Below are 24,377 nucleotides of genomic sequence, written 5' to 3' on the forward strand. Positions count from 1 at the left end.
AGTGGATGGGAGATCTCTCACTTTCTATCATTCTGCCTTTCAAATAAATAAACTTTAAATAGATTTTTAACTAGATGCATACCAATTTTATATATGCTACAGAAAAATTAATATGAGTTAAATAACTGAATACTATAAAAGCTAAGATTTTATGAGTTCCAGGGCCTGTGCTTTAAGAGCAGCAGGTTAAGCCGCCATTAGTAATGCCAGCATTCCAAGGGTGCCTGTTAGAGACCCAGCTGCTTCTCTTCTGAAACAGCTTCCTGCTAATGGGCCTGGAAAAGCACCAGATGATGGCCCAAGTGTATGGGCCCCTGTACCCACATGGGAGACCTATATGGAGTTCCTGGTTCCTGACTTGGCACTGGCTTGCCCCGAGCTGCTGCAGCCATTCAGGGAGTGAACCTGCAGATGGCAGATCTCTCTCTCTCTCTCTCTGAAACAGCTCAGCTCCTAACAGAACAGACCGAATCAAAATGGAACCACTTACGCTAAATACTATATAAGCAATCAAGGAGATAGACCCCAACACAGCCCAATTTATTTCTGAAAACAGGAGATTCCAGTCTACTGATACAGCATAATCAAGAAGTAACTTACTAGGGGCCAGCGCTGTGGCTTAGCAGGCCATTGCGACCATTTGGGGAGTGAACCAGTGGATGGAAGATCTCTCTCTCTGCCTCTGCCTCTCTGTAACTCTGCCTTCCAAAAACATAAATAAATAAATCTTTTTTTTTTTTTTAAAAAAAAAGTACCTTCTGCTTTAACTATAACAAAAAATTAACTGAAGTAACCTGATGTTAACTGACAGTTTTTTGTATATTGTTCTATTGCCTTGTTCCTATGTAAGAAAAACCACTGTTGTCTCACTGCCCAGAGGGAACTATTATTCTTTTTTATATAATGAAGGCTGCCCAGATTCATGAATTGCAGTTAAGTCAATTAGATCAATAACTAAATTTGTTGTCATTTTTTCTTTCAACACACTTAAACTTCACTTCCATAGGTTAATTCTTCAAACTTAAGTATTTACTTTTTTCCCTCCTACCCTTCTGTCCCTGCCCCAGTTTACACCTAAATCAGTGGCCAAAGTCTAGATGTTCTCACTCTTATCCACCTTGTGCAAACCATAAATTGATCCACTTCAGATATTTCTTGTATGTCAATTTTTAAAACAATCACATAATTATATGTATCTTCAGACACATTTATAGGAAGATGACAGATATGCTTACATTTATTTAATAGTATGTTTTACATACAGAGCAACTGGCAGTTGTCATAATATGTAGTTGTTAGGGGATAAGAGAAAGCATTAACTGATTGTCATTACTTAATAATTCAAATGACTTTTTGTAATCTCAAATATGTCAACATTGAAATATATGCATAAGAATGAGTGTGGGGGCCAGGACTGTGACGTAGTGGGTAAAGCCACCGACTGTAGTGCCAGCATCCCATATGGGAGCCGCTTCGAGACCTGGCTGCTCGACTTCTGATCCAGCTCTCTGCTATGGCCTGGGAAAGCAGTAGAAGATGGTCCAAGTCCTTGGGCCCCTGCACCCATGTGGGAGACCCAGAGGAAGCTCCTGGCTCCCAGCTTCAGATCAGCCCAGCTCCTGCCATTGCAGCCACCCGGGGAGTGAACCAGCGGATGGAAGACCTTTCTCTTTCTCTGCCTTTGCCTCTCTGTAACTCTGCCTTTCGAATAAATAAATAACTCTGAAAAGAAAAAGAAAAAGAGGGGCCAGCACTGTGGCACAGTGGGTTAATGCCCTGGCCTGAAGTGCCAGCATCCCACATGGGCACTGGTTCGAGGCCTGGCTGCTCCATTTCTGATCCAGCTCTCTGTTATGGCCTGGGAGGGCAGTGGAGGATGACCCAAGCCCTTGGGCCCCTGCACCGACGTGGGGGACCGACGTGGGGGACTCCTAGCTCCTGGCTTCAGATGGGTGTAGCTCCGGCCGTTACAGCCAATTGGGGAGTGAACCAGCAAATGGAACACCTCTCTCTCCCTCTCTTTGCCTCTCTTCTCTCTGTGTAACTCTGACTTTCAAACGAATAAATAAATCTTAAAAAAAAAAAGAGTATGTAGGGACCAGCATTTTTGGAGTCACATGCAGAGCTGCCACCTGCAACACCAGCATTCTCTGTGGGCACCAGTTCATGCCCAGCTGTTCCACTTCCAATCTAGCTCCCTGCTAATGGTCTGGGAAAAGCCGTGGAAGATGGTCCAAGTGCTTAGGACTCTACCATCTACATGGGAGACCCGGATCAAGTTCCTAGCTCCTTGCCTTAGCCTGGCCGAGCCCTGGACGTTGCAGCCATTTGGGGAGTCAATTAGCAGATGGAAGATTTCTCTAACTCTTTCAAATAAATAATAAATAAAACTTAAAAAAAAAAAAAAGAGTATACTTTGTGTTGGTCAGTCCAGTATCTCCAGGAAAGGACTGGTAATCCACATTGTTAATCGAGGTAGTGAATACAACTGAATAAAATGAATAGCTATATTTTCTCCCACATTTAAAGACTCCTTAGGCCCCTTACCAATGACATGTTTTTTCTCCTTCCTAAGAAATAACAATTACTACGAAATTTGATTTACAAAAGAGTGTGTAATAACAAATGAGTGGCAGGCATGCACAGCGGGGAAGACCACCTCCCATACTAAAGTACCTGGAATGGGTCCCAACTATTCTACTTCTGATCCAGTTACCTCCTAATGCATCCTGGGAAGCATCAGATGATCGTACAAGTACTTGAGTCTGTCTCCCACCTGGGAGACCTAGACGGAGTCAACCTATGGGCTTTGGCCTGGTCTAGCCCCAGCTGCGGTGGGCATTTGGGGAGTGAATCAGTGGGTGGAAGATCTCTGTCACTTTGACTTCCAAATAAATAAAAATACTAACAGAAAACATAAATTATAAAGCCAACAAAACATTTAAAAGGGTGAGCTCATAACAGAGATAAGGACACAGAGAACAAATATATCAAAATGGAAGTATTATGGACTAAATTTTTTACCCCTCCAAAATTCATATGTATTGGGATTCTTTTTTGCCTGACAGGATCCTTCTGTGTAGTCAGTACTAACAGATGTTGTGCACTTCACAGAGAACCCAAGGGCAAGAGAAATGCTCCCACTAAGTCACTCTTACCTTACAGCAGCTTGTGTTCTAGGTGATACCTAGTTTAAGTTCAAAAGAACTTTCTGTGATGATGCAACTATTTCATATCCTATCACATAGTTACTGAGCACTTGAAATGCAGCTATTGTGATTGAAAAAATGTTTTTAATTTGTTTTTATTTTAAATAACCACATGCGACTAATGGCTTCAGTATCAGACAAGGCAGTTTTAGAGCCTAGGTTTAAAAATAGTCTCAGGAAAATAAAGCTGGCCCTCTGTACAGACTTTTTCTTATGATTATTCCCTAAACAAATGAGCATAAAAACTATTTCTATAACACATATACTGTACTTGGTAGTGTAAGTAATCTAGAGATTTAAAGCGTATGAGAAGATGTACACAAATTATAGGCAAATATACACCATTTTTTATAACGTATCCCCTCAGATTTTAGGGTTGGATGGAGTCCTGGAACCAAATCTCCATGGATACAAAGAAATGACTACGTTTTCTTAACTGCCATTCTAAACCTTACATACAACACTGCAAATGCGGCTCCATCTCCTACTTTACCTGCCTGGCAGACACATATTCTTGTCCTCATTTCAGGCAGCATCTCCTCTGTGAAGTATTGGCAGTGTAGAGTTAGTAATTCTTATTATTACAAATCAAGTCATAGTATGTTGTCATTATTGGTTTACAGATCTGTGTCCCATGCTGCACTGGGAACTTCGAAACCCACTGTGTCACAGTCATTTCCCCAGAGTCTAACAAGAGTCCTAAAATCCTGGCCCTCTGCGTCACTAGCCAATTTATTAAACCAATCTCCATCAAACCAGAACCAGCTCTTGACTACTTCACACTTGTCTGAAACCTTGTATCTCACCCACAACCATCCTGGAACTAGGGGCTGGTCATGTTTTATGTGTTAAAGAGTGTTATACTTCTGTGTACAGCTGTAAAATCAGGGAAATGATGCTTATTAGAAAGTCAAATGCTGCAGTGGTCACTTTGGAAGTTGGGCTGAGTGAAGGGCTTTTCAGCTTAGAGCCAATACGATCTGTGGCTCTGACCTGGGCATCCTTCGACTCCAGGGCAGGTCCATTTCCAGTGTTCCAACTCTTGGCAGAGCTGCCAGGGCTCTTCACAAGCTGACTTCTGCTGAAGCCCAGGCTTACCACATGGAAAGCCACTGCAGTGGACTGGCCTGTTGGGTCTCCTTGAGGGCAGATCACTGTACAGATCAGCCATTAATAGGCCTGCCACCCATTGCTTCTGATGCCGAGCTTTCTTTTCCTCCTGGTTTTTGTTAAAACAGACCAGAGGATGCAAGTCAAGGGAGTGCCCAAGTCCCATCTCTAATCTTTGGTGGCCTGAACTACAAGTCTATAGTCACAGGCATGTTCTGTAGTACTTTTTCTAAGGTAGACAATGCCCATGAGGAAAATTATATTCTCACTTTAAAACTTTCTTTCCCTTTGGTCTGAAAGGGAGGTTTTTTCTACTTAGTGTTTACTTCGCTGATGGCGAAGTAAATCTAGCTATGAGATTATTATTTAAGCTCTTATTTTGGCTATGCTATTACAGAAAAATGTTAGCCATCTCTTTTATAAGGTCTAAAGATTAAATTGTGCGTCCTACAGATTCCTTTATAATAGAATTGGTTTCCTACCTTGAGGAGAATAGGGAAATGAAAGAACAAGTTGGGCTTAGAATAGAGAAATGAGGGAGCAAGTCCTAGATCGCTTGCTGACAACAGCAATATTACATGAACACTTAGCAAATAGTTCCAACATCCAAAGTGACCACTGCAGCTGAGGGGATGGCCAAGTAGTGTTAGCAACATTGCAGGCAGAACTGTAAATTTCCTGTTAGAGATGCCACCAGCCTTTACCTGGCCAGCTCTCCTCCCAGGCCAGCCAAGTAATGAAAGTCAACAGAGTGCCTTCCCCTAGGAGGTTCACACCTCCCTTAGGATATACCCCATGGGAAGAGATAGATAGGTCTGGGCCTCTTAACTTACAAGGCCTAAAGCCCACCAGATTATTATCAAGCCCCTTCTATCAGGTTCTATTTGCCTCTCAATCAGAAAACTTAATTGTAGCTTAGACAGCACCTTTCTTAGCTCCTCTAATAATGACTCTGTCCTTTGTTCTAGACCCTGTCTAGCGCACTTGGGCCTCATTCCTTCGTAATCATAACCTCTACTCTACCACCAATGGCTCTACTCCCAACCTGTGTGTACTGATGGTCCTCTTCCCCACTTAATGCTGTATAATTGTTCAAACCTGGTAAATGCCACTCTTAGGATCATTGGTTACTATCCTCACCCTGTCTTTTATGACCCTGTCTAAATATGATCAGAGTCGGCAAATTTGGAAGGCTTCCATAGCCTTGGCAACTCATGACGACAGCCTAGGGTGGTTACTGGCACCATAAACTAGAGTGTCAACTTGTTGGGTTAACAACAGGAGTCACTGTGCACTTGCTCCTCATGTGGGATCTCTGTCCATAATATGCTGTACATTTTGATTTAATGCTATAACTAGTACTCAAACAGTATGTTTCACTTTGTGTTTCTATGTGGGTGCAAACTGTTGAAATCTTTATACTAAATTGATCTTCTGTATATAAAGAGAATTGAAAATGAATCTTGATGTGAATGGAAGGCGAGAGGGAGCGGGAGAGGGCAGGGTTGCAGGTGGGAGGGAAGTTATTGAAGGGGGAAGCCATTGTAATCCATAAACTGTACATTGGAAATTTATGTTCATTAAATAAAAGTTAAAAAAAAAAAAAGTCAAATGCTGTGGCTCAGCAGGTTAAGCCACTACCTGTGAGTCCAGCATCCCATGGTCAAGCCCGGTTGCTCCACTTCCAATCCAGCTCCCTGCTCATGTGCCTGGGAAAGCAATGGAAGAGGGCCCAAATGCTTGATTTCCTGCCAGTATTATGCGAGACCCAGATGGAGCTCCAGGGCAGGTTTTAGCCTGGCCCAGCCCTGTTGTAGCCCTTTGGAAAGTGAACCAGTTGATATAAAATCTCTTTCTCAGTCTCTTCACTCTCTTTCAAACAAATAAATTAAAAAAAAAAAAAGTTAAGTGAAAGTAACAAGCAAGTAATTACACAGAGTCTGGAATTCAGGGCCACACATACAAATTTCCTAAGTTTTGAAATAGAGCTAACATTTGAAGCTATGCAACTCATGAATTAGGTCACTTAGAGATTGAGTGTAGTTGAATACATGTACCCCACAGTCAAGGACTCAGATGTTAAAAAAAAAAATTTAGAATGACTGAGAAGGGAAATTAACGACATAGAGGAAAACTCGGAAAGCATGCAGTCTCAAAGCCAAATGAATACAGTGATTCAAGAAAGACAAGCATCCCAGGTACCACAAATACTACTGATAGATCAAGCAGGAAAGCAAGGCCTATATTTCTTTCCCTGGATACCAAATCCTCCAACATGAAATAGAGAAAAAGTGAGATACCACTTTGCACTCCCTTACCAGTAACAGCAAAAAACCAGAAGTTCTAGCAGCGTTACCTAATGTTGGTATTTTAGTCATTTGCATTCCATCTACGCTATATCGGAGCATCACACCTTCCTTTTAACACCCATGTGAAACAAACTTTCATAGACGACAGCAATTCTCTTGGGCAACATTCATTTTAAATGAAAATTAATCTGAAGTCTTGTTTTTTGTTGTTTGTACCACTTGAGACTCTTCCTGGCACAACCAGTGTTTCCCATTCAGCTGAAACTCGTTCCTTAGACTCGAAGGTTTGGCATAACTTTCAAGAATCACGGCGGTTTAGAGCGATACAGTTTCCCAACGAGAACGGGCAAACGTGTCAACGTTCACGGACGGGCTTAAAGTTAAACTCCAGGGTCCTCAATAAATATTTTTGACTTAACTGTGGAAGAGCTGCATTTTACAGCCGGCGGGAGACAGAGGTGGGAGGGTGCGAACGCCCTCCAGGACACTATCGTGTTCCCACGCGCCTAACAGGGTGTGCCGAGACGGACCCGCGAGCTGGAGGTCACCGACCCGGCAGACCCGCGCATCACCCTTTCCGGACCCTTAGGTTAAGAGAAAAATCCCCTGCCCACCGGCCAGGGACTCACCTGCCTCCGCTGTGGCGAAGACGCGCGGTGAGGGGCCGCCCCAGCAAAGCCCTCGTCTCGTCACCGGACAATGCCCGGGGAGGAACGTTCCTGACGCTGGGGTAGGAGCCGGCAGGGCGCGGCGTGTTAGCCAGGTCTCCCGGGTCTCGGGGAGCCGCCGCCGCCGCCGCCGCTGCAGTTTCCTCAGGTGTCTTCCTCCAGCAGCTTGGGAGCGCGCGCGCTCCTGCCTCGTCGCTTAGCAACCTGCGAAGCTGTCCCCCGTTCCAGACGCACCAATCCTCCCCGCCCCTCCAGGGCACGGATACTTTTTGTAAAAGACTGTTTCCGGGTCGAGTCGGCTTTACGCGGCGGAAGGTCTCGTTACCTCCCACGCTTACCCTCGAGGGAGGATAGTCTCCGCTGCACGCGTGTGGGGGATGTAGCTAAGGGGGCTCTCCTCCCTCAAGTTTCACACGCCTTCCCGCCAGCCAATGGCCGGGCGCCATCAGACAAGCCTTTCCTTCTGAGCGGAAACCATCCGCTCGTCCTCGTCCTCCAATCACAGCGGCTCGCCCTCGGGGACTATTTTGCAGTCGGCCAAGGGCGCAAGGAGAAGGACGAGAAAAGAATCTCTGGTCGTGGGAAGTGTAGTTCAACTCAGGAAGGAAATGCCTTGAGCTGGCGCTAGAGCCGCGTCGGCGTAAACTACATTTCCCAGAGGGCGCCGCGGCAGGGGTACTGCTTTTTCTCGCCTGCCGGGCTGGCCCTCCCCGAGTCAGTTCCGCGGTAGAGGTGACCTGATTCCTTGCAGCTGGTTTTTGCAGGTGCTGAAATTACCTGCGCAGTTCTCAATCATGGTGAGTTTGGTCCCCCGGATTCTGCCCACCTGCGGCCTTCGCAGCCTGGTGCAGGAGTCCTCGTCTTGAGTGACTTTTGGGAGGCGGCTCTGCAAGGCACTGTCCTTGGCGCCGTTTGGAAAGCTTCGGTTCATCTTCTGGGGACTGTCGCAGTAACCCTGTAATGGGGAAGGGGTTGATTTCTAGCTGGGGGGCTCTTAGAAGGACTCTGGAGAAACCAGTGTCCGTGGAGAGGCGCGATCCCAATCTTGACGCATGGCGGGGTACAAAATGCCAGGCTATAGGGTTTTTCCGATGAATGACACGGAGTTTGACGTGATCGATAACGGTTTGATGGGAGAGGAGAAGCTTGGGTCCTAGGCTTTTTCTTAAGCCCACGGTGTTTTCACGGGCTTTTGTCAGACCCTGAGAGCGAAGGGCTCTCGACTTGTACAAGTAGCGCTTACCAGGTGCTCCCGATTACCATCTGCGTTTTCAGGAGACGTGTTTCCGCCATATCTAATTTCACAAAACGTTCTTTAAAACCTGTCCTTTGATTTTTAGTAGCCCCAGGAAGTGTTGGCATCACTGGCCAAACAACTAGTGCGGACGTATTTTACTGCTCTGTGTCATGAATTCCAGAAGCAGCTCATTTAAATATAATGCAGCCGTCTTGTCACTGAAGATCTGGATCCCTAGGTCTCCATGTCTTGTCCCTGCTGGGGGAGGGGGGTTCTGACGTAGGATTAATCTGCGCACGCTTTGAAGGTGACATCTGCCATCTGAGAATTTGCTTCGGTATTTGTGTTCATGATTGAGACTACTTTTTCTCCTTTATTTCAAAATAATACTAAAAGGGATGGGGAGGGAATGTTTGAATGAATTAGAAATTTCCCATTACTTGAAAAGACATGTTTTCAAGGCACGGGCATTAATCCTGTACCTGTATAAGAAGGCCAGTGGGGACAGGTACTGAGTTCGTAGTTAAGTATTAAACCTTCATATATACATATATTTTGTTATATTACATAACTGGTCACTTAAATTATGTTTCAGCTGTTAAAGATCATCTTGACAAATCTCTTTACTTCTCATCTTAAAATTGAGTTTATTAAGACCCAGAGAGAATGTGATTTGCTCAAGGTTACACAGGTTTGCCCCGAGGGTCTCCTACTTTTTCCATTTTACTGTGTGTGGTACACTTACCAAAGTCAGCCTAAAAATTCGTTTTTAGTAGCTGAGGTTCCAGATGAAGATACAAACAAATGAAGATACCAGGATGTAGAATAACTACTAACTTGTGTTTAGGATATTGGAATTCCAAACTGGGAAGGGAATTTGAAAATTATTTCATCTAATCTTAAAATGCAGACCGATGAGGTCAAATGATTTTCTCAAGGTCACAAAGAAAACATGGGCCTCCTATGGTTTTGGTTTTGCTACACAGCACAGGGAGCCAGGTATCACCCTTTGAAGGTCATTGGGGTACCAGATAACATAGGGTTGCCCATGAGGAAGGGTCACTCTGTGAATTTGCTACAATTGACAGCAAACTCTCACATAACTCAATCTCATGGCCTCCTCCAAAGATTGTATGAACAATCACTGATTTCAAAAAGAACCATCAAAGCCAATTCAAAGTAGGTGGGGTTTTTTTTTGGGGGGGGGAGGGAATTTTTTGTGTCCATGAGGAGTAACAGCAGGAATAAATGAAAGAATGTGACTGATATGCTTGTCTTGTATTACAGAAGGATATGCAAATTAGAAGGTAAAAACTGTGTCTTTCTGTGCAGTAACAGGACACTTAAATCAAGGCTGTATGACTAGAACTTGAGCACATGCGCAAAACAGAGCTGGTATCTAAAGGAAGGTCATTAGTGCCCTGCCAAGAGCAAAGACATTCCCGCCTGGATTTTGGCAGGCTGCCCAGATATCTGAGCAAAGAATAGTAACCTATGTTCACTCTGTAACATTGTGAAAAGCCAGCAGGACTCTTCCACCCTCCTGCTTTTTCAGCAGCAATGTTGCAAAAGAGCAGTAAAAACCAAGTATGTGCTTTCTTTACCTATTTCATCATCAAACATTCAGACCCTCACTTAGGCTTCATACTACCCTTAACAAGATGGAATTACCTACTTGTGAAAATAATTTGCCCAAAGACACAGAAGGAAACTGCTGAGGCAGAATTAGCTCTTGATTAGTTGGCCACAACCCCCTCACTAAAGAGCATGAACACAGTTTTAGTAGCTAACTTACCTTCTAAAACTGAACTCATTCTAACCACCTACCTGACTTTTTTGTATGTTAAGCTTTATAGATACTGATAAACACTTCCCCCTCGTTTCTTCTACTTTGCTTTACATTGAAGTAGCCTGTGTGTATATTTTTCTTTACCCTTACCTTCATTCTTCAATAAATGTTTGTTGAACATTTCGAAACTTCAAATTTGAGTCAAAGCAGACTTTTGTCAAGAAGGCTTCACAATCTTAGTAGAGTGACAGACAAGTTTATAGAAAATCACAAGCTATGAGGGTCCTTAGGGACCAGTAATTATAACACTAACTACATATTGTTAGCGCTTTGTATGTTAACTTTCAATCCTTAAAACAATACTATTTGTTAAATAGCTGTTATGAGGGCACTCCAAAAAGTTCATAGACAATGGGATTAAAAGCTATTTTACTGCAAAAAATTTTTTGAAGTCCATTCATATGAAAGGTGTTCGTAAAGTTCATGAAAATACATATTTATGAAAAAATAGATTGCAGTGGGGTTTTTTGGCACCAAATAAACTTGTCTTTTAATTCCATTTACCCACAAACTTTTTGAAGTGCCCTTATTTTATCTCCATTTTACTATGAAAAAACAATACAGAAAGGTTGAGTAATTTGCCCAGAAACATCCTGCTAATGAGTTGTGAAACCAGAACTCAAAACCAGAAAGTCTGGCTGCAGAAACCATCTCTTCAGCTAGTATTCTCTATTGCCTCTGTAATCATTTTCTCATTTTTATTTCCAGCTAAATAACAATAAAAGTTTATTTTTCCTCTTCCAGGTAGTTAAGTTGAGGCATAGTTATTTCATTAAAACATTTTGAAGTAATATAAATGGAAAGTTTTAATCACTGTTAATTCCTTGTCCTAGGGTAAAAGATTGTATTGAGCTGATGAGAGTAGGGCATTAATTAGAATTTAGGAGGCTGTAGTGGCCAGGCAGGTTTGTATTACCAAGAGGATATCAACATGTAAGTCTGATCTTTGCAGTAAAGTAAAGCAGAAGAGATGGGTAAGATCATGTAAGTAAATCTAGGATAGCACTTTTAAATCTCCGTATGGTTAACAGTTAAATAATACCATGAAAATATGCAGCACAAGGACATGTGCTATCTAAGATGCTTAGTTAATGGTGATTTACTGGAACAAATCAGTTTTGGGGGACATTGTTTTGACTGAGCAAGTTAAGCTGCCGCCTGCAACGCAGGCATCCCACATGAGCGCCAGTTTGAGTCCTGGCACTCAACTTCCCCTCCAACTCCTTGGTCATGTGCCTGGGAAGGCAGCAGAAGACGGCACGAGTGCTTGAGCCCCTGCAACCACGTGGGAGACCCAGATGGATTTCCAGGCTGATGGCTTCACCCAGCTCCAGCTGTAGGTGGCCATCTGGGGAATGAACCAATTGGTGGAAGATTCTCCCTCTGTAACTCTGCCTTTCAAATAAATAAAATCTTTTTAAAAAAAAAAAAAGTTTTCTAATAAGCCAGAGGCAACAGACTTTAAATGTTTTCATTTACTTTTAAAAGAATGTATATTAAGTATTAAAATCCTGAATTTCTTTAGGGTAAAATAGCATTGTTTAATGAAATGTTAATATGTGTTTTTCATTACAGACTGAACCAATCAGAGTCCTTGTGACTGGAGCAGCTGGTCAAATTGCATATTCACTGCTATATAGTATTGGAAATGGATCTGTCTTTGGTAAAGACCAGGTAGGAGCATGTGTCTATAAATTTTAAGTCCTTAGTGTAAGAATAGTATTAATAAAACCCTGTATGTAGTTGCAAACAAGTTTTAAAATGGTGAAGGAATAGGTAGTCCCAATAAACATAATAGGCACATTGCTATAAATAAACTGTCCCTCGGGGCATTGAAACACTTTGCAAATCAAAACTATTACACATACTGTTGACTTGGTGCCACCAACAGGTGTCAGTGGAGGTGTTATCATTAATGACATTAATTGTTAGGGAAGGTCATGGGAGAAAAAGTTGCTGAATCTGCAGTTCCTTGCTCATAAATGGTCTTTTGAAACAAAATAGTCAAACAGGAAGTCTTCCTATTTCAAAGTGGGCACTCTTAATCCACCATATCTGATTAATATATACTAAAATCCCTCTCTAAAAATCATTTATTCATTGACTTGGCCTACATATATGAATTTCTTGTTGTCAGACACTGTACTTAGCTGCCCACGAACTGAAGTGAAACAATAAGAGCAGGCTACAGCATGTCACTTGAACTCAATATTTCTTTCACTTTAAAATTCACTGATGATGATTCTCTCATGTATTCGTCCACTTTTCATTATTTTAACTAAATACCTGAGAGGAACTTTGAGAAAGAAAAGGTGAGGTTACAGGATCAGGCAGCCCCATAGTCCAGCATGTGGTAGAGGCTGATAAGAGCCAGTGAGTGCCCCCAGTGCCCTAAACATCTCTCAGAAGCCATCATTAGATTAGGCCTCCAATGTTAATCAGCCATTAATATTAAATCATAGAGAGTTTAAATATCTCCATGAGTTTTTAAGGAAACAAATTCTGTTCAACCCATGAGACTTCACTATGTCTATGACTAAACTTTTGCTTGTTTTATAGCATTCCATTTCTGAAAGTGCCTTATTGTTACATACATGAACCAGTTATTACAAAATATATTAAAAAATCTATACAAAAGAACTTTCTGTGACTAAAGAACATAACCTACACTGACAGATAATACCCTTGGTATTTGACAGCCTATAATTCTTCTTCTATTGGATATCACCCCCATGATGGGTGTCCTGGATGGTGTCCTAATGGAGCTGCAAGACTGTGCCCTTCCACTCCTGAAAGGTGAGTTGGAGGGTAGAAGAGAAGGGATTGGACAGTATTTTCTGTCTTGAAAAATGAGTTGATTTTTGTTAAAGGCTCTCAATTAGAAATTATTCCTGAAACATGTTGTGTTTTTGAACTATGACTGTTCATTAAATTGTTTACCAAGAATAAACATTGCTAGAAATGTGAAGCAACCAGTGCCATGTTGCTATACTTTTTCCCCAACACAGCTATATGTAACTGATTGTACTGTAATATGTAATACTATAATATTACATAAAGCTTATCACTTGAAGTTGTGTTAGGTCAGACTGTAAACTATTAAATATTTCTCTTTAACTGTACCATCAACATGGTCATTTTTTCCCCCATGAGGATTAATTGATATACTCCTAGAAAATTGCACAAAGCAAAATATACACACATCCGAAAAGAAACCTTCCTTAAAATTTATATATTCAATAAACATCGGTTAGGGATACTCTACTATCTAAATCATTTGGTTGCATGGTCCTATAACAGAAAATGTGACCCTGTGTAATATACTCTGTCAGTTCCTTTCCCCACAACTCTTTCCAAATCAGCTTTCTCTATTTTTCCTATTTGCTTTACCTTCTCTGCTGCATTTCCTGTGCTGTATCTAATGGTTCCAGATTATATTCACCTTGTCCTCTGGCACCTGTGACCATGACACAGAAGGGAAGGTTTAGCAAATAAGAATGTATGAATACGATATCAGGAAAAGGAAGGTGGATATTTTTCCCCTAACATGTTCCTGCATATGTCCATTTGGGAACAGATAGCAGCCCAACTGACACAGATTCACTGGCCTAAAACTTTGCCAGTGAAAATGCTGAATCTTGGTCTGGCGTTGTGGTGCACTGGGTTAAACCACCATCTGCAATGCCAGCATCCCATGTGAATGCTGGTTTGAGTCTCGACTGTTCCACTTCTAATGCAGCTGTCTGCTACTGTGCCTAGGAAAGCAGCAGAAATGGCTCAAGTGCTTGGGCCTCTGCCACCCACGTGGAAGACTCAGGTGGAATTCAAGGGTCTTGGCTTCAGCCTCCCATAGCCCTGGCTGTGTGGCCATTTGGGGAGTGAACCAATGGGTGGAAGATATATATATATATCTCTCTCTCTCTCTAGCTCTCTAGCTCTGCCTTTCAAATAATCTTTTAAAAAGAAAAGAAAAGCTGTCAAGGGACTTGAAGTTCCAAGCCCCATGAAAAGAAAATGCTGAATCTTGGTCATAGTCTTATCAAAAAGCAAGTGTTTAAACTCTGGACCAAACTAGCCTAGAATTACATTCTCAGTGTCTCTTGGTGGTAGCTAGTTAATCCTAACTTCAGTGTCTTTCTCTGTAAAATACAAACATTATATGTGATAATAATGTGGATCTCTTAGCATTATCCCTGGCATAATACTCTTCAGTGAACATTTCCTAGTTTTTAATTTGTGATTGGTATCTTAGACCTTAAAGTACTTGTAATTAGGTTAGCTTTTTTGTGTTATCTGTGGTAATTAGTGTGAATAACAATGTTACATTGAAAGTTGTCGTATTATACCTTGTAGTATTTATGAGATAAGTGCTATAGAACTGAAGTAATCACTGAAATATGGAAAGCAAAACAAATTTTTTGACATTTGTGCTGTAACTGTTGTTAATGTATTATCTTTCTTTTCTTAGGCTCCTGAAATGTATATCAATGTGATATGTAAATATAAACATTTGCTACAAAGCAAAAGAATTAATGAGTAGATTCAGTGTGAAAAAGTAAACTTCAGACTTTGGTGTTTAAGTAGCTGTGCATATTTATTGCCATGTCCACAGATGTCATCACAACAGACAAAGAAGAAGTTGCCTTCAAAGATCTGGATGTGGCCATTCTTGTGGGCTCCATGCCAAGAAGAGAAGGCATGGAGAGGAAAGATTTACTGAAAGCAAATGTGAAAATCTTCAAAAGCCAGGGTGCGGCCTTGGATAAATATGCCAAGAAGTCAGTTAAGGTAACCAGTACTGTATTTTATGCAGTTTTTCATTATTAGCCTTTGAAACTTGTGCTTTTAGTATGTAAGTGAAAGCATATTCTACCCTCCCAACCCCCACAGTTCTGTGCAGTGCTCAGTAAACATAGCTACAGAATTTTGCTTAAGGAGCTCTCCCTTTCTGATTTTCTGACAGTGTAGAAATCTACATCAGAGGTAATTCAAAGATATCTTTCCTATTATTGTGACATGGAAATGTAATATTCTTAAACTTAGAAAAGAAGACACAGAACTGATGCCTTTTTTGCTATGTGGTAATATTTGTTCAGACATTGGGAGTAGCGTGTGTGATTATGAGGGGAGATGGCTCTAATGTGTGTTTGTTCTTGGCAATGGGAGGTGATGGACTATGAATCTCAGATTGTCAGTTAACTAGAACTTCATTGTCACAGCAGAAAGACTTGCTGGTTAGTGATTTTAATACACTTCCCTGTCTTGACTTCAATAAAAGAAAATTTAAGAAGATTTTTTAAATTGCCAATTATACTGTTCTATCTATGACACTTCATAGATGGCTGAATTTTTGCTTCATGTTCATTTCAAATAGTTAACTTTTATTTTCTGTAACCATTAATAGAAATATAATAGAAATGAATTAATTAGAAACCCACAGATCACTCAGTAAAAGATTACAAGGTTGTTTAGGCTGCTTGATTGTGTTATTGTTTACATGATTATCCCACCTCCACAAAGTGTCCTTGTTTGAGGGAAATATTTTCCTAATATTGAGGAATATTGCTACTACTAGAGTACTTAGGGGCAGTGAAGTATCTTGTCTGCAGCGTGTTCCAAAAGGACTCTTCCCTTACCAACCCACAACCCCCAACAAGAGAGGGAGAGAAGTGAAACTAATTCAAAGGGGATATAGGAGTCAATCTTTGTAATATGCTTGCAGATTTTCTGTAAGTTTGATGCTGTTTCAAAATAATTCTTAAAATTTTTTTATTATTATTATTTGTCTATCTGAAAGAGTTACAGAGAAGGAAAAGCAGAGAGAGAGGGAGGGAGAGAGCTTCCATCTCCTGATTCACTCCCCAAATGGCCCAACTGCCAGGGCCAGGCCAAAGCCAGCAGCCAGGAGTGTTATCCAGGTCCCCCACATGGGCACAAGGGCCCAAGGACTTGGACCATCCTCCATTGCTTTCCTAGGCACACCAGCAAGGAGCCGAACAGAACTGGAGAAGCCAAGTCTTGAACTGATGCCCACATGGGACGCTGACCCCCTTATTAAAGATTTTTATAATTTAAAGTCATGTGTACATTTTCCTATGCCATATTATAATTTCTTGTTTACCCAACCTCCCCAATACAAAAAAATAATCTGACATGTTTTCTCCTAATGATTGAGTCAGTAGATCTGGAAGAGGCAAGGAGGTAGTAATCTGTATGTATGTTATTAAACAACCCAGGCAATTCTTAGGACTAGGCAAGCTTGAGAAATACCTTAAATTCATTCTCCTGAAATGAACTGCTCAATTAGAATTCCTTTTCTTGGGCTATTTTTATATAAGAAGGAAAATTTTATGCATAAGTCAAAACCTGAGATAGAGCCTTAAATTACTTGTTTTGTTTTTTGTTTTGTTTTTAGTAAGTAGATAAATACCCTGCCTCTGTCTGGTCACCAAAACAAAATAGACATCTACCTTAAGTTACGGACTTTGCCAACTGGAAAGTGACTTTGATGGCTCTGTTAAAGAACTGTTTTCAGTAGTGACTTCAAACACTAACAAGGCACAAAAAGGAAGTCTGTAGACAGGAAGATAGAAATCTACAAACTACAGTAGTACTTGTGTATATTTAGCTAATGCAGACTTGATACATACAAAAGCTACCTGTTACACATTTTTCAGTCAAATTCTAAGATAGTTTAGATAATAGATGTACAGTTAGTAACTCTTTTGTGCCTCCCATCTATCCTAGGTTATTGTGGTGGGAAACCCAGCAAACACCAACTGCCTGACTGCCTCCAAGTCAGCACCGTCCATCCCCAAGGAGAACTTCAGTTGCTTGACTCGTTTGGATCACAACCGAGCTAAATCTCAGGTAAGAAACATGACTTTTAAATCTTACGTTGTTCAACTTTAAAAAATTTAAACTTTTAAAACCTCTCACTTTTAAAATAATTGATCCTGGAGCTGGTGTCATGGTGTCTGGGGTTGCCCACATCCCAAATCAGAGTGTCTAGTTCATGTCTCAGCTGCTCCACTTCTGATCCAGCTGGCTGCTAACACAAGCTGGAATTTTATTTCTAATGATATTTTAGTTGTTAACTATAATTAAGTACAGTTGCTAATGTTCTCTTGCTGCAGAGGTTAAAAATTACTGCTGAAGATAATTCATGTGCTGGTACTCTAAGATAAATATTCTAAGGAGTTAGTGACCAGGGGATTAACAACAGCTTCTCAAAAAAAATTAGAAGCCATGCTTCCTCAGATCTGACTATAATTCTGGTACACTTGGCAATCATGGTAGAGATCTAATTCTTTCTTTTTCCCTGGCATTTTTCCGACCATCTCTCCTCCTCCACAAGTCATCACAGCTATGAGGTTTTTTTCTGTTTTGCTGCGAGTTTTTTCTTGTAGTGAAGCCTGCTTTATTTAGTTTCAAGAAAGCTGTACTTTTTAATCAGAAGATAGTATAAAGTCTAAGTTGAAAATTTTAACTATCTTTAAACTGAAAAGTGATAAACTTTAATTTTGGAATGCCCAGTGAAATAGAAAATAAAATTTACATTTGTTAAACTTCTTTTGTAGGCTGAATGCCTACATGTAATTTTTCATTTAATTCTTAAAGCAATCTTATGTAGTATCTGTGAAACTTGAGGTCCAGAGAGGTTAGGGAACTTGCTTGCCCAACTCCAAACCACAGCCTTGTATGTGTTGTATGATATCAAGTATCCTAAGTCCACTTACTAGCTCTGTGACCTTGAAAAAGTGTATTCAAGCTGTAAAATAGAATAATTCGATCTTCTTCAGAGAGTTGTTATGGGGATTAAAGGAGATAAGATCCATTTTAAGCCCTTATAAAATGGTGTATGTTTCATAGTTGAATGCCATAAAGCTTGGCTACTATTAATATTATTGATTTTGTTTTTATTACCAAGAGATATACAGTCTGAGGATAAAAGAGCCACACCTCAGATATCTCCCTTGGTATTCTAGTTAATTTAGAAGATCATTGAATAACAAGTTTAAAATACAAGTACTGGGGCCAGTGTTGTGGCACAGCATGTTAAGCTGCCATGCCACTCTCAATGCCAGCATCCCATATCAAAGTGCTAGTTCAAGTCCCAGTTGCTCCAATTCAGCTCCCTGCTGATGTGCCTGGGAAAGAAGCAAATGATTGTCCCCAAGTACTTGGGCCTCAGTCACCCACATGGGAGACCAGGCTAGAGTTCCAGGCTCCTTCCTGACTGCAGCCTGGCCCAGTCCCTGCAATTGTGGCCATCTGGGGAGTGAACAAAGAAATACTCCTGGAGAGGCAGTAGCGGTGGGTTTGGTGGCTGAAAAGGCATGGGAATTTGTTTAAATGGCTTAGAGACATGAGATTTAGGTACTATAGGACAGTTACAAAGGAAAAGATACATGTGTTGGCAGCTATAGACTGGGATTGCCAGATGGTTACTTAGTTCCTGTTAGGAGACAGATAAAATGACAACCCTGATAAACTTCCTTCTTTACTGTTTTACCTGAAGCCCGAGTGGAGGCAGGCACTTGAAGATTCTATTTCCAGAGGTACTGTGGTGTGACTGTCCAGTGCCCGAAACTGTTTCCCTGTGGGGACAAAAGTCTTGATGGAGAAGCCAGCCCTGTGGCATAGCGGGTAAAGCCGCCACCTGCAGTGCCAGCGACCCATGTGGGCATCGGTTCGAGTCCCGGCTACTCCATTTCTGATCTCACTCCCTGCTAATGGCCTGGGAAAGCAGAGGAACATGGCCCGAGTACTTGGGCCCCTGCACCCATTTTGGAGATCCAGAAGCTCCTGGCTCCTGGCTTCAGATCAGCCCAGATCTGGCCATCGCAGCCATTTGGGGAGTGAACCAGCAGATAGAAGACTTCTCTCACTGTTTCTCCCTCTGTCTATAACTCTGCCTCTCAAATAAAAATAAATAAGTCTTTTTTAAAAAAAAATATATAATGACCAGTTTAAAAAAAAGAAGTCTTAATGGAAACAAAAGGGAAGAAATAAGCTAGCTATTAAACTTTAACCATCCTTTTTGGCACATGTTCTGTGTTACTGACTTTGGTAAGGCACTGTTTCAGCATAATATGAGCTTTTAGAAAGTTTTGAAAGAAGGAGTTTCTCTTATAGATATTGTTTAGTGAGAAAAATAACAAATCTAAAAGTAAATTTTTCTTACATGAGTGATTACCAATCTTACATGATGTATTTTGCAACTCAGAGGCCTTAGCTACCTAGTGAATGTTTACCACCTATAGAACTCCCCTGTATATTTGCAAACCAGAGTTCTGTACACATCTGCAGACAGGGTAATTTAACAATAATACCAGTTAACTGGTATTAGGAGAAAAAATTACTAGGGCTGCAGAATTGGTAAAAAAAAAAAAAAATTAACAGGCCCATTTGACAGACAGGAAATTGTCACAGGGAGGGAGGAGCTGTCACCCTCCTTGATTTGGACTAGCTGTGACAGGAGTGACATCAGAAACTGCATCTGCTGAGTGTAAAGTACCTGGCCTTTGCTGTTCACACAGAATTGGATTAGTTTAAGGGATCAAAGGAACAAGAGAGGGTGGGCAACTAGAACAAAGGAAATAAGGGGAACCTCAGAGGCCTGTAAGGAGAAGAGGCCTAGAGGCAGTTTGTCTTTGCTGAACTTTGGAGTGGTTGAAGCTGACATTCAGGGGAGTTATGGGCTCTCAAGTTCTTAGTAATAAGCCTCTTAGGTTACTTGCCTCAGGAATAAATGTAGATAGAGATATTTGTAAATATATATAGATATTTAACATTTTATTATGAATTAGGTTTGTTTTACATGATTTTGCACACCTTTAGGCTAATTAAGGATCCTGAGCATGTTCAAGGTAGACTAGGTTAAGCTGTGATGTTTGATAGATTAGGTGTATTGAATGCATTTTCCATTAACAATATTTTTCACTTATGATGGATATGTAACCCCACCATAACTTGAGGTGCCTCTGTGTGTGTGTTATATTTAACCTCTTTCCTTCAGGTTGCTCTTCTGTAAGATGAGGATAGTTATACTTTAGTAATATGAGTCCCCTTCTAACTCCAAAATTTCATATTTAGGATTATTTGAAGATTAATTTGTATATGGTATACAAGAAAATTTTCACATAAATATGGGAAAGGTGTCTAAATATCTGATTGCTCAAAAGTGCTGAGGAGACATCTTTAAGCATTAATAAAACAAAGATCACACTTATATAATCAGGAAATTCTTATTTGTATTTGATAAACCTACTGTCATGATAATCACAAATTGTAGATTGCTCTCTGCTCTTAAATATCTACTCCAGAATGTTCAAGGTCACAATTGTTAACATCTTTTAGTTATTTTAAGAAACTGCTAGGCAATTAATTTGTACTTTTTAATAAACCAGTATAACTCTCTGGTTTCAGAGCTTTTTAATCTTCACTTAAGGGCATTTGTCAAACATGTGATAATAAAAAGCATTTGTCTATGTAATGTATTTGTTTTAAATTTAATTAGATTGCACTTAAACTTGGTGTGACTGCTGATGATGTAAAGAATGTCATCATCTGGGGAAACCATTCATCAACTCAGTATCCAGATGTCAATCATGCCAAGGTGAAATTACAAGGAAAGGAAGTTGGTGTTTATGAAGCTCTGAAAGATGACAGCTGGCTCAAAGGAGAATTCATCACGGTAAGGATAATCTAAGCCCTCTTTAACAACCACGCAGAAAGGACTCTTTAGAGACACACTTCTCTGCTGACCTGACTCTGACCAGAGGATGGTAGAGTGTCAGGTTAACCCAAAAGAGGAACAACATTGCATAGAATAAGGAAGCAGACTCAGATTAAAGATTTTAATGTGGGGAAACCAGGGAGTACTCTGTCCACTGCCAAAAGTAGGGCAGAGGCCCAGATGTCTGGTTACTCCAAGTACACATTATCAACAGTGACATGATTGATTAAACATCAAAATGTGCAAGTGCTGAAAACAGGATTTTATGAAGAGGGAATTTAAACATAGTGAAACAGGAAACAATGTGGAGTTTCAGTGTTTATAAGAAAGATATAAAGACTCACGCTTATAACTGAATTAGGTGAATAAGTCAGCATTGGGTAATGGCATGACATTAGGGGAGAAACATGAAGACATGGTTGCAGCCTTTCATCCCAAGGTCAACTTGGAAGTGATAAAAGTTTGCTAACATGAAAGCCTGCTGACTGTCCCTGCCCTACCCTAGACCGTGCAGCAGCGTGGTGCTGCTGTCATCAAGGCTCGGAAACTCTCCAGTGCAATGTCTGCTGCGAAAGCCATCGCTGACCACGTCAGAGACATCTGGTTTGGAACTCCAGAGGTGAGGACTCAGTGATTTGCACAGGCCATTCTTTTATTTTTGTCTCTTAATGCTTTAATGTCAAAAGAATGTAGCCATAGTGGTCAGGCAGAACAGGAGCATTTTCCACCTCAGTTGCCTACGAGCTGAATCATCCTAGGAAAGTTACTCAACCTTTCTGAGCTGTTTTGTCACATTATATAACATCACACAAGAAGATTGTGAGGGTTAAATGAGATTATGTGTGGGAAACAACTATCATGATGATATGAGAGTTTTTTCCTGCTTAAGATCAGTATTGGGCCACAGCTCCTTTATCTATAAAATGAGGATTATATTTCTCTGGCCTACTTAACACATAATTTGGAAGAGTGGAACGAGAGAATAAAAGCTACCTTGTCATGATAGTGTCTGGTGCTAGTGATTGTTCCTTATACAGTAATGAAGTTAGGCACATAGAAGAAAGTGTTAGTTTAATTTTGTTAGTTCATTTGTTATTTTACTGTGTAAACCAATCCTTATGTACCATAAAAATGTAAAACATTATAATTTCCAGGGAGAGTTTGTGTCCATGGGTGTCATCTCTGATGGCAACTCCTATGGTATTCCAGACGATCTGCTCTATTCATTCCCTGTTGTAATCAAGGTACGTGATTGTGTAGTTTCTTCCTTCTGAGTGAAAGAATTTACTTGTTTTTCTTAAGAATGAAATAGTTTAATCTAGAAAATTGTGCCTTTACTAAATTGGACATTTTTCTCAGCTTTGATACTGTATATTACATGTTCAGGTCATTAAAAGCTTGAAGTTAATATGGAAAGCAAGCTTCAACATGTCTCACTAGACACATTGTATTATTATGCCTCATTAATATTGGATACCTACAAATAGTGTATTACTTTTAAACAAAGCAGTAAATTTCAGTATTGTTGCTGTTCAGTATAAGCATGCCAACGTCAATAGTGAATAAAGTTTTTTTTAAAGATGCAATGGGTTTTAAATTCAGGTGTTGAGTTTTTATCTACATTATCTGTTAAGATATAAATGTCTATTAACTTTTATGGAATTGGACTTTAAAGCAGGGACATCCCTACACGCACATTCAAACTAGGTTGTTGCTTGCCGAAAGATCAGTTCTGGTTTAATTGTATATCTCTTGTCTGCAATTATTTTTAAGCAGAATAAGACCTGGAAGTTTGTTGAAGGTCTTCCCATTAATGATTTCTCCCGTGAGAAGATGGATCTTACTGCAAAGGAACTGGCAGAAGAAAAAGAAACTGCTTTTGAATTTCTTTCCTCAGCCTGACTAGGCCATCATTTTGATGTTACTAAATGCCCCAAAACTGAAGAATCTAAATGTCGTCTTTGACTCTAGTACCAAATAATAATAATGCTATACTTAAATTACTTGCGAAAACCAACACATTTTAAAGATCATGTGCTTCTTGGTACAGATTTGTGAGTGAAAATCCATCATCATGCTGTTAGCACTACATTCTAAATAAAAATATATATTCAAATGAAACTGACTCAGACTCTGATTATTAACTAATCTTTAGTTATCTGTTTAGAAAACAAATATGCATGTTTCCCAGCTTATTTAAGAGACTACAATTTTGAAAACAAAACAAGAAACAGCAGGGAGAGGCAGGAAAATTGGAAAATGTTACAAGCTTACACATCGTTTGTATTGGAACAGGAAAATTCACCTTATGATATGAATCAGCTTATTGCAGAGTGTATTTTTAAACATTACCTACATCAGGCAAACACATTTTGGTGGAGGTTCTTTAAGTTTGCTTGCTTATCTTTTTATTTAAGAGATGAGTTGGGGCCAGCACTGTGGCGCAGCGGGTTAACGCCCTGGCCTGAAGCGCTGGCGTCCCATGTGGGCGCTGATCCAAGACCTAGCTGCTCCACTAATGATCCATCTCTCTGCTATGGCCTGGGAAGGTAGTGGAAGATGGCCCAGGCCTTTGGGACCCTGCATCTGTGGGAGACCTGGAAGAAGCTCCTGGCTTCGTATCAGCTCATCTCTGGCCATTGTGGCATTTGAGGAGTGAGCAGGGGAATGGAAGACTTCTCTCTGGTTCTACCTTTCTCTGTAATTCTGTCTTTAAAATAAATTTTAAAAATAATTTTTAAAAAAGTCTAGTCAGGATTTGAACCCAAACACTCCATCCAACATGGGATGCAGGCATCCCAAGCAATGTATTAACCACTGTATCATATGTTCACTAACAGCCCCATCTATTTAGCATTGCCTGTCCCCTGGCTTTGTTAAATTATTTGAACAGGTCTATACATGATTCCATGCTTTTGTTTTGCTATTTTCTCTGCTGAGAATGTTCTTCCCTGTGTTTCATTGTCTTACATGTAGGTGGTCAATATATGCTTCCTGATGAAGGGGGAGGGGAATCCCAGGAACCTCTATCCTAGGACTACAATCATATGAACATACTATCATATGAACATATGACTTATTAAGGCACCACTCCTCTCAAAAAATCTCTAAGGAAGAGGAAAAGCAGGGACAGAGAAAAGGAAGAAGCCAACTAATAAATAGCTCAGCCAGCCTGATAAAATGGAAACTACTGGGGGTGTAACTGGTGAAACCAGGGCCTACAACACCAGCATCCCAAATGGGCACAGGTTCTT

At 40.6% G+C, this 24,377-nt stretch overlaps 2 protein-coding genes across 3 annotated transcripts in view; one reads left to right on the top strand and one right to left on the bottom strand.

Moving 5' to 3' along the window:
* Nucleotides 1-24,377, bottom strand: part of WDPCP (WD repeat containing planar cell polarity effector) — a 654,855-nt gene that overhangs the window by 386,810 nt on the left and 243,668 nt on the right. Inside the window, exon 1 of one of the 2 annotated variants that reach the window (XM_062209519.1) lies at nt 7,258-7,740. The exons of the other annotated variant lie outside the window; for it this stretch is intronic. The gene's annotated coding sequence lies outside the window, so the exon portion shown is untranslated. Of the gene's footprint in view, nt 1-7,257; nt 7,741-24,377 lie in introns of those variants that run through there. 2 annotated transcript variants of the gene reach the window in all.
* Nucleotides 7,984-23,244, top strand: MDH1 (malate dehydrogenase 1). Its single transcript, XM_062209521.1, has 9 exons — nt 7,984-8,093; nt 11,958-12,056; nt 13,082-13,178; nt 14,995-15,170; nt 17,130-17,252; nt 20,905-21,081; nt 21,629-21,742; nt 22,278-22,367; nt 22,900-23,244. Exons 1-9 carry the CDS (start codon nt 8,091-8,093, stop codon nt 23,023-23,025), a joined length of 1,005 nt encoding a protein of 334 aa, XP_062065505.1. The 5' UTR covers nt 7,984-8,090; the 3' UTR covers nt 23,026-23,244.

This window comes from Lepus europaeus, chromosome 13, assembly GCF_033115175.1.
Source record: "Lepus europaeus isolate LE1 chromosome 13, mLepTim1.pri, whole genome shotgun sequence".
NCBI lineage: Eukaryota > Metazoa > Chordata > Mammalia > Lagomorpha > Leporidae > Lepus > Lepus europaeus.

Coding starts and splice junctions, on each gene's coding strand:
- MDH1 (XM_062209521.1), top strand. Junction 12,057..13,081: donor CTGTCTTTGGTAAAGACCAG/GTAGGAGCATGT, acceptor GGTATTTGACAG/CCTATAATTCTTCTTCTATT. Junction 15,171..17,129: donor ATGCCAAGAAGTCAGTTAAG/GTAACCAGTACT, acceptor CATCTATCCTAG/GTTATTGTGGTGGGAAACCC.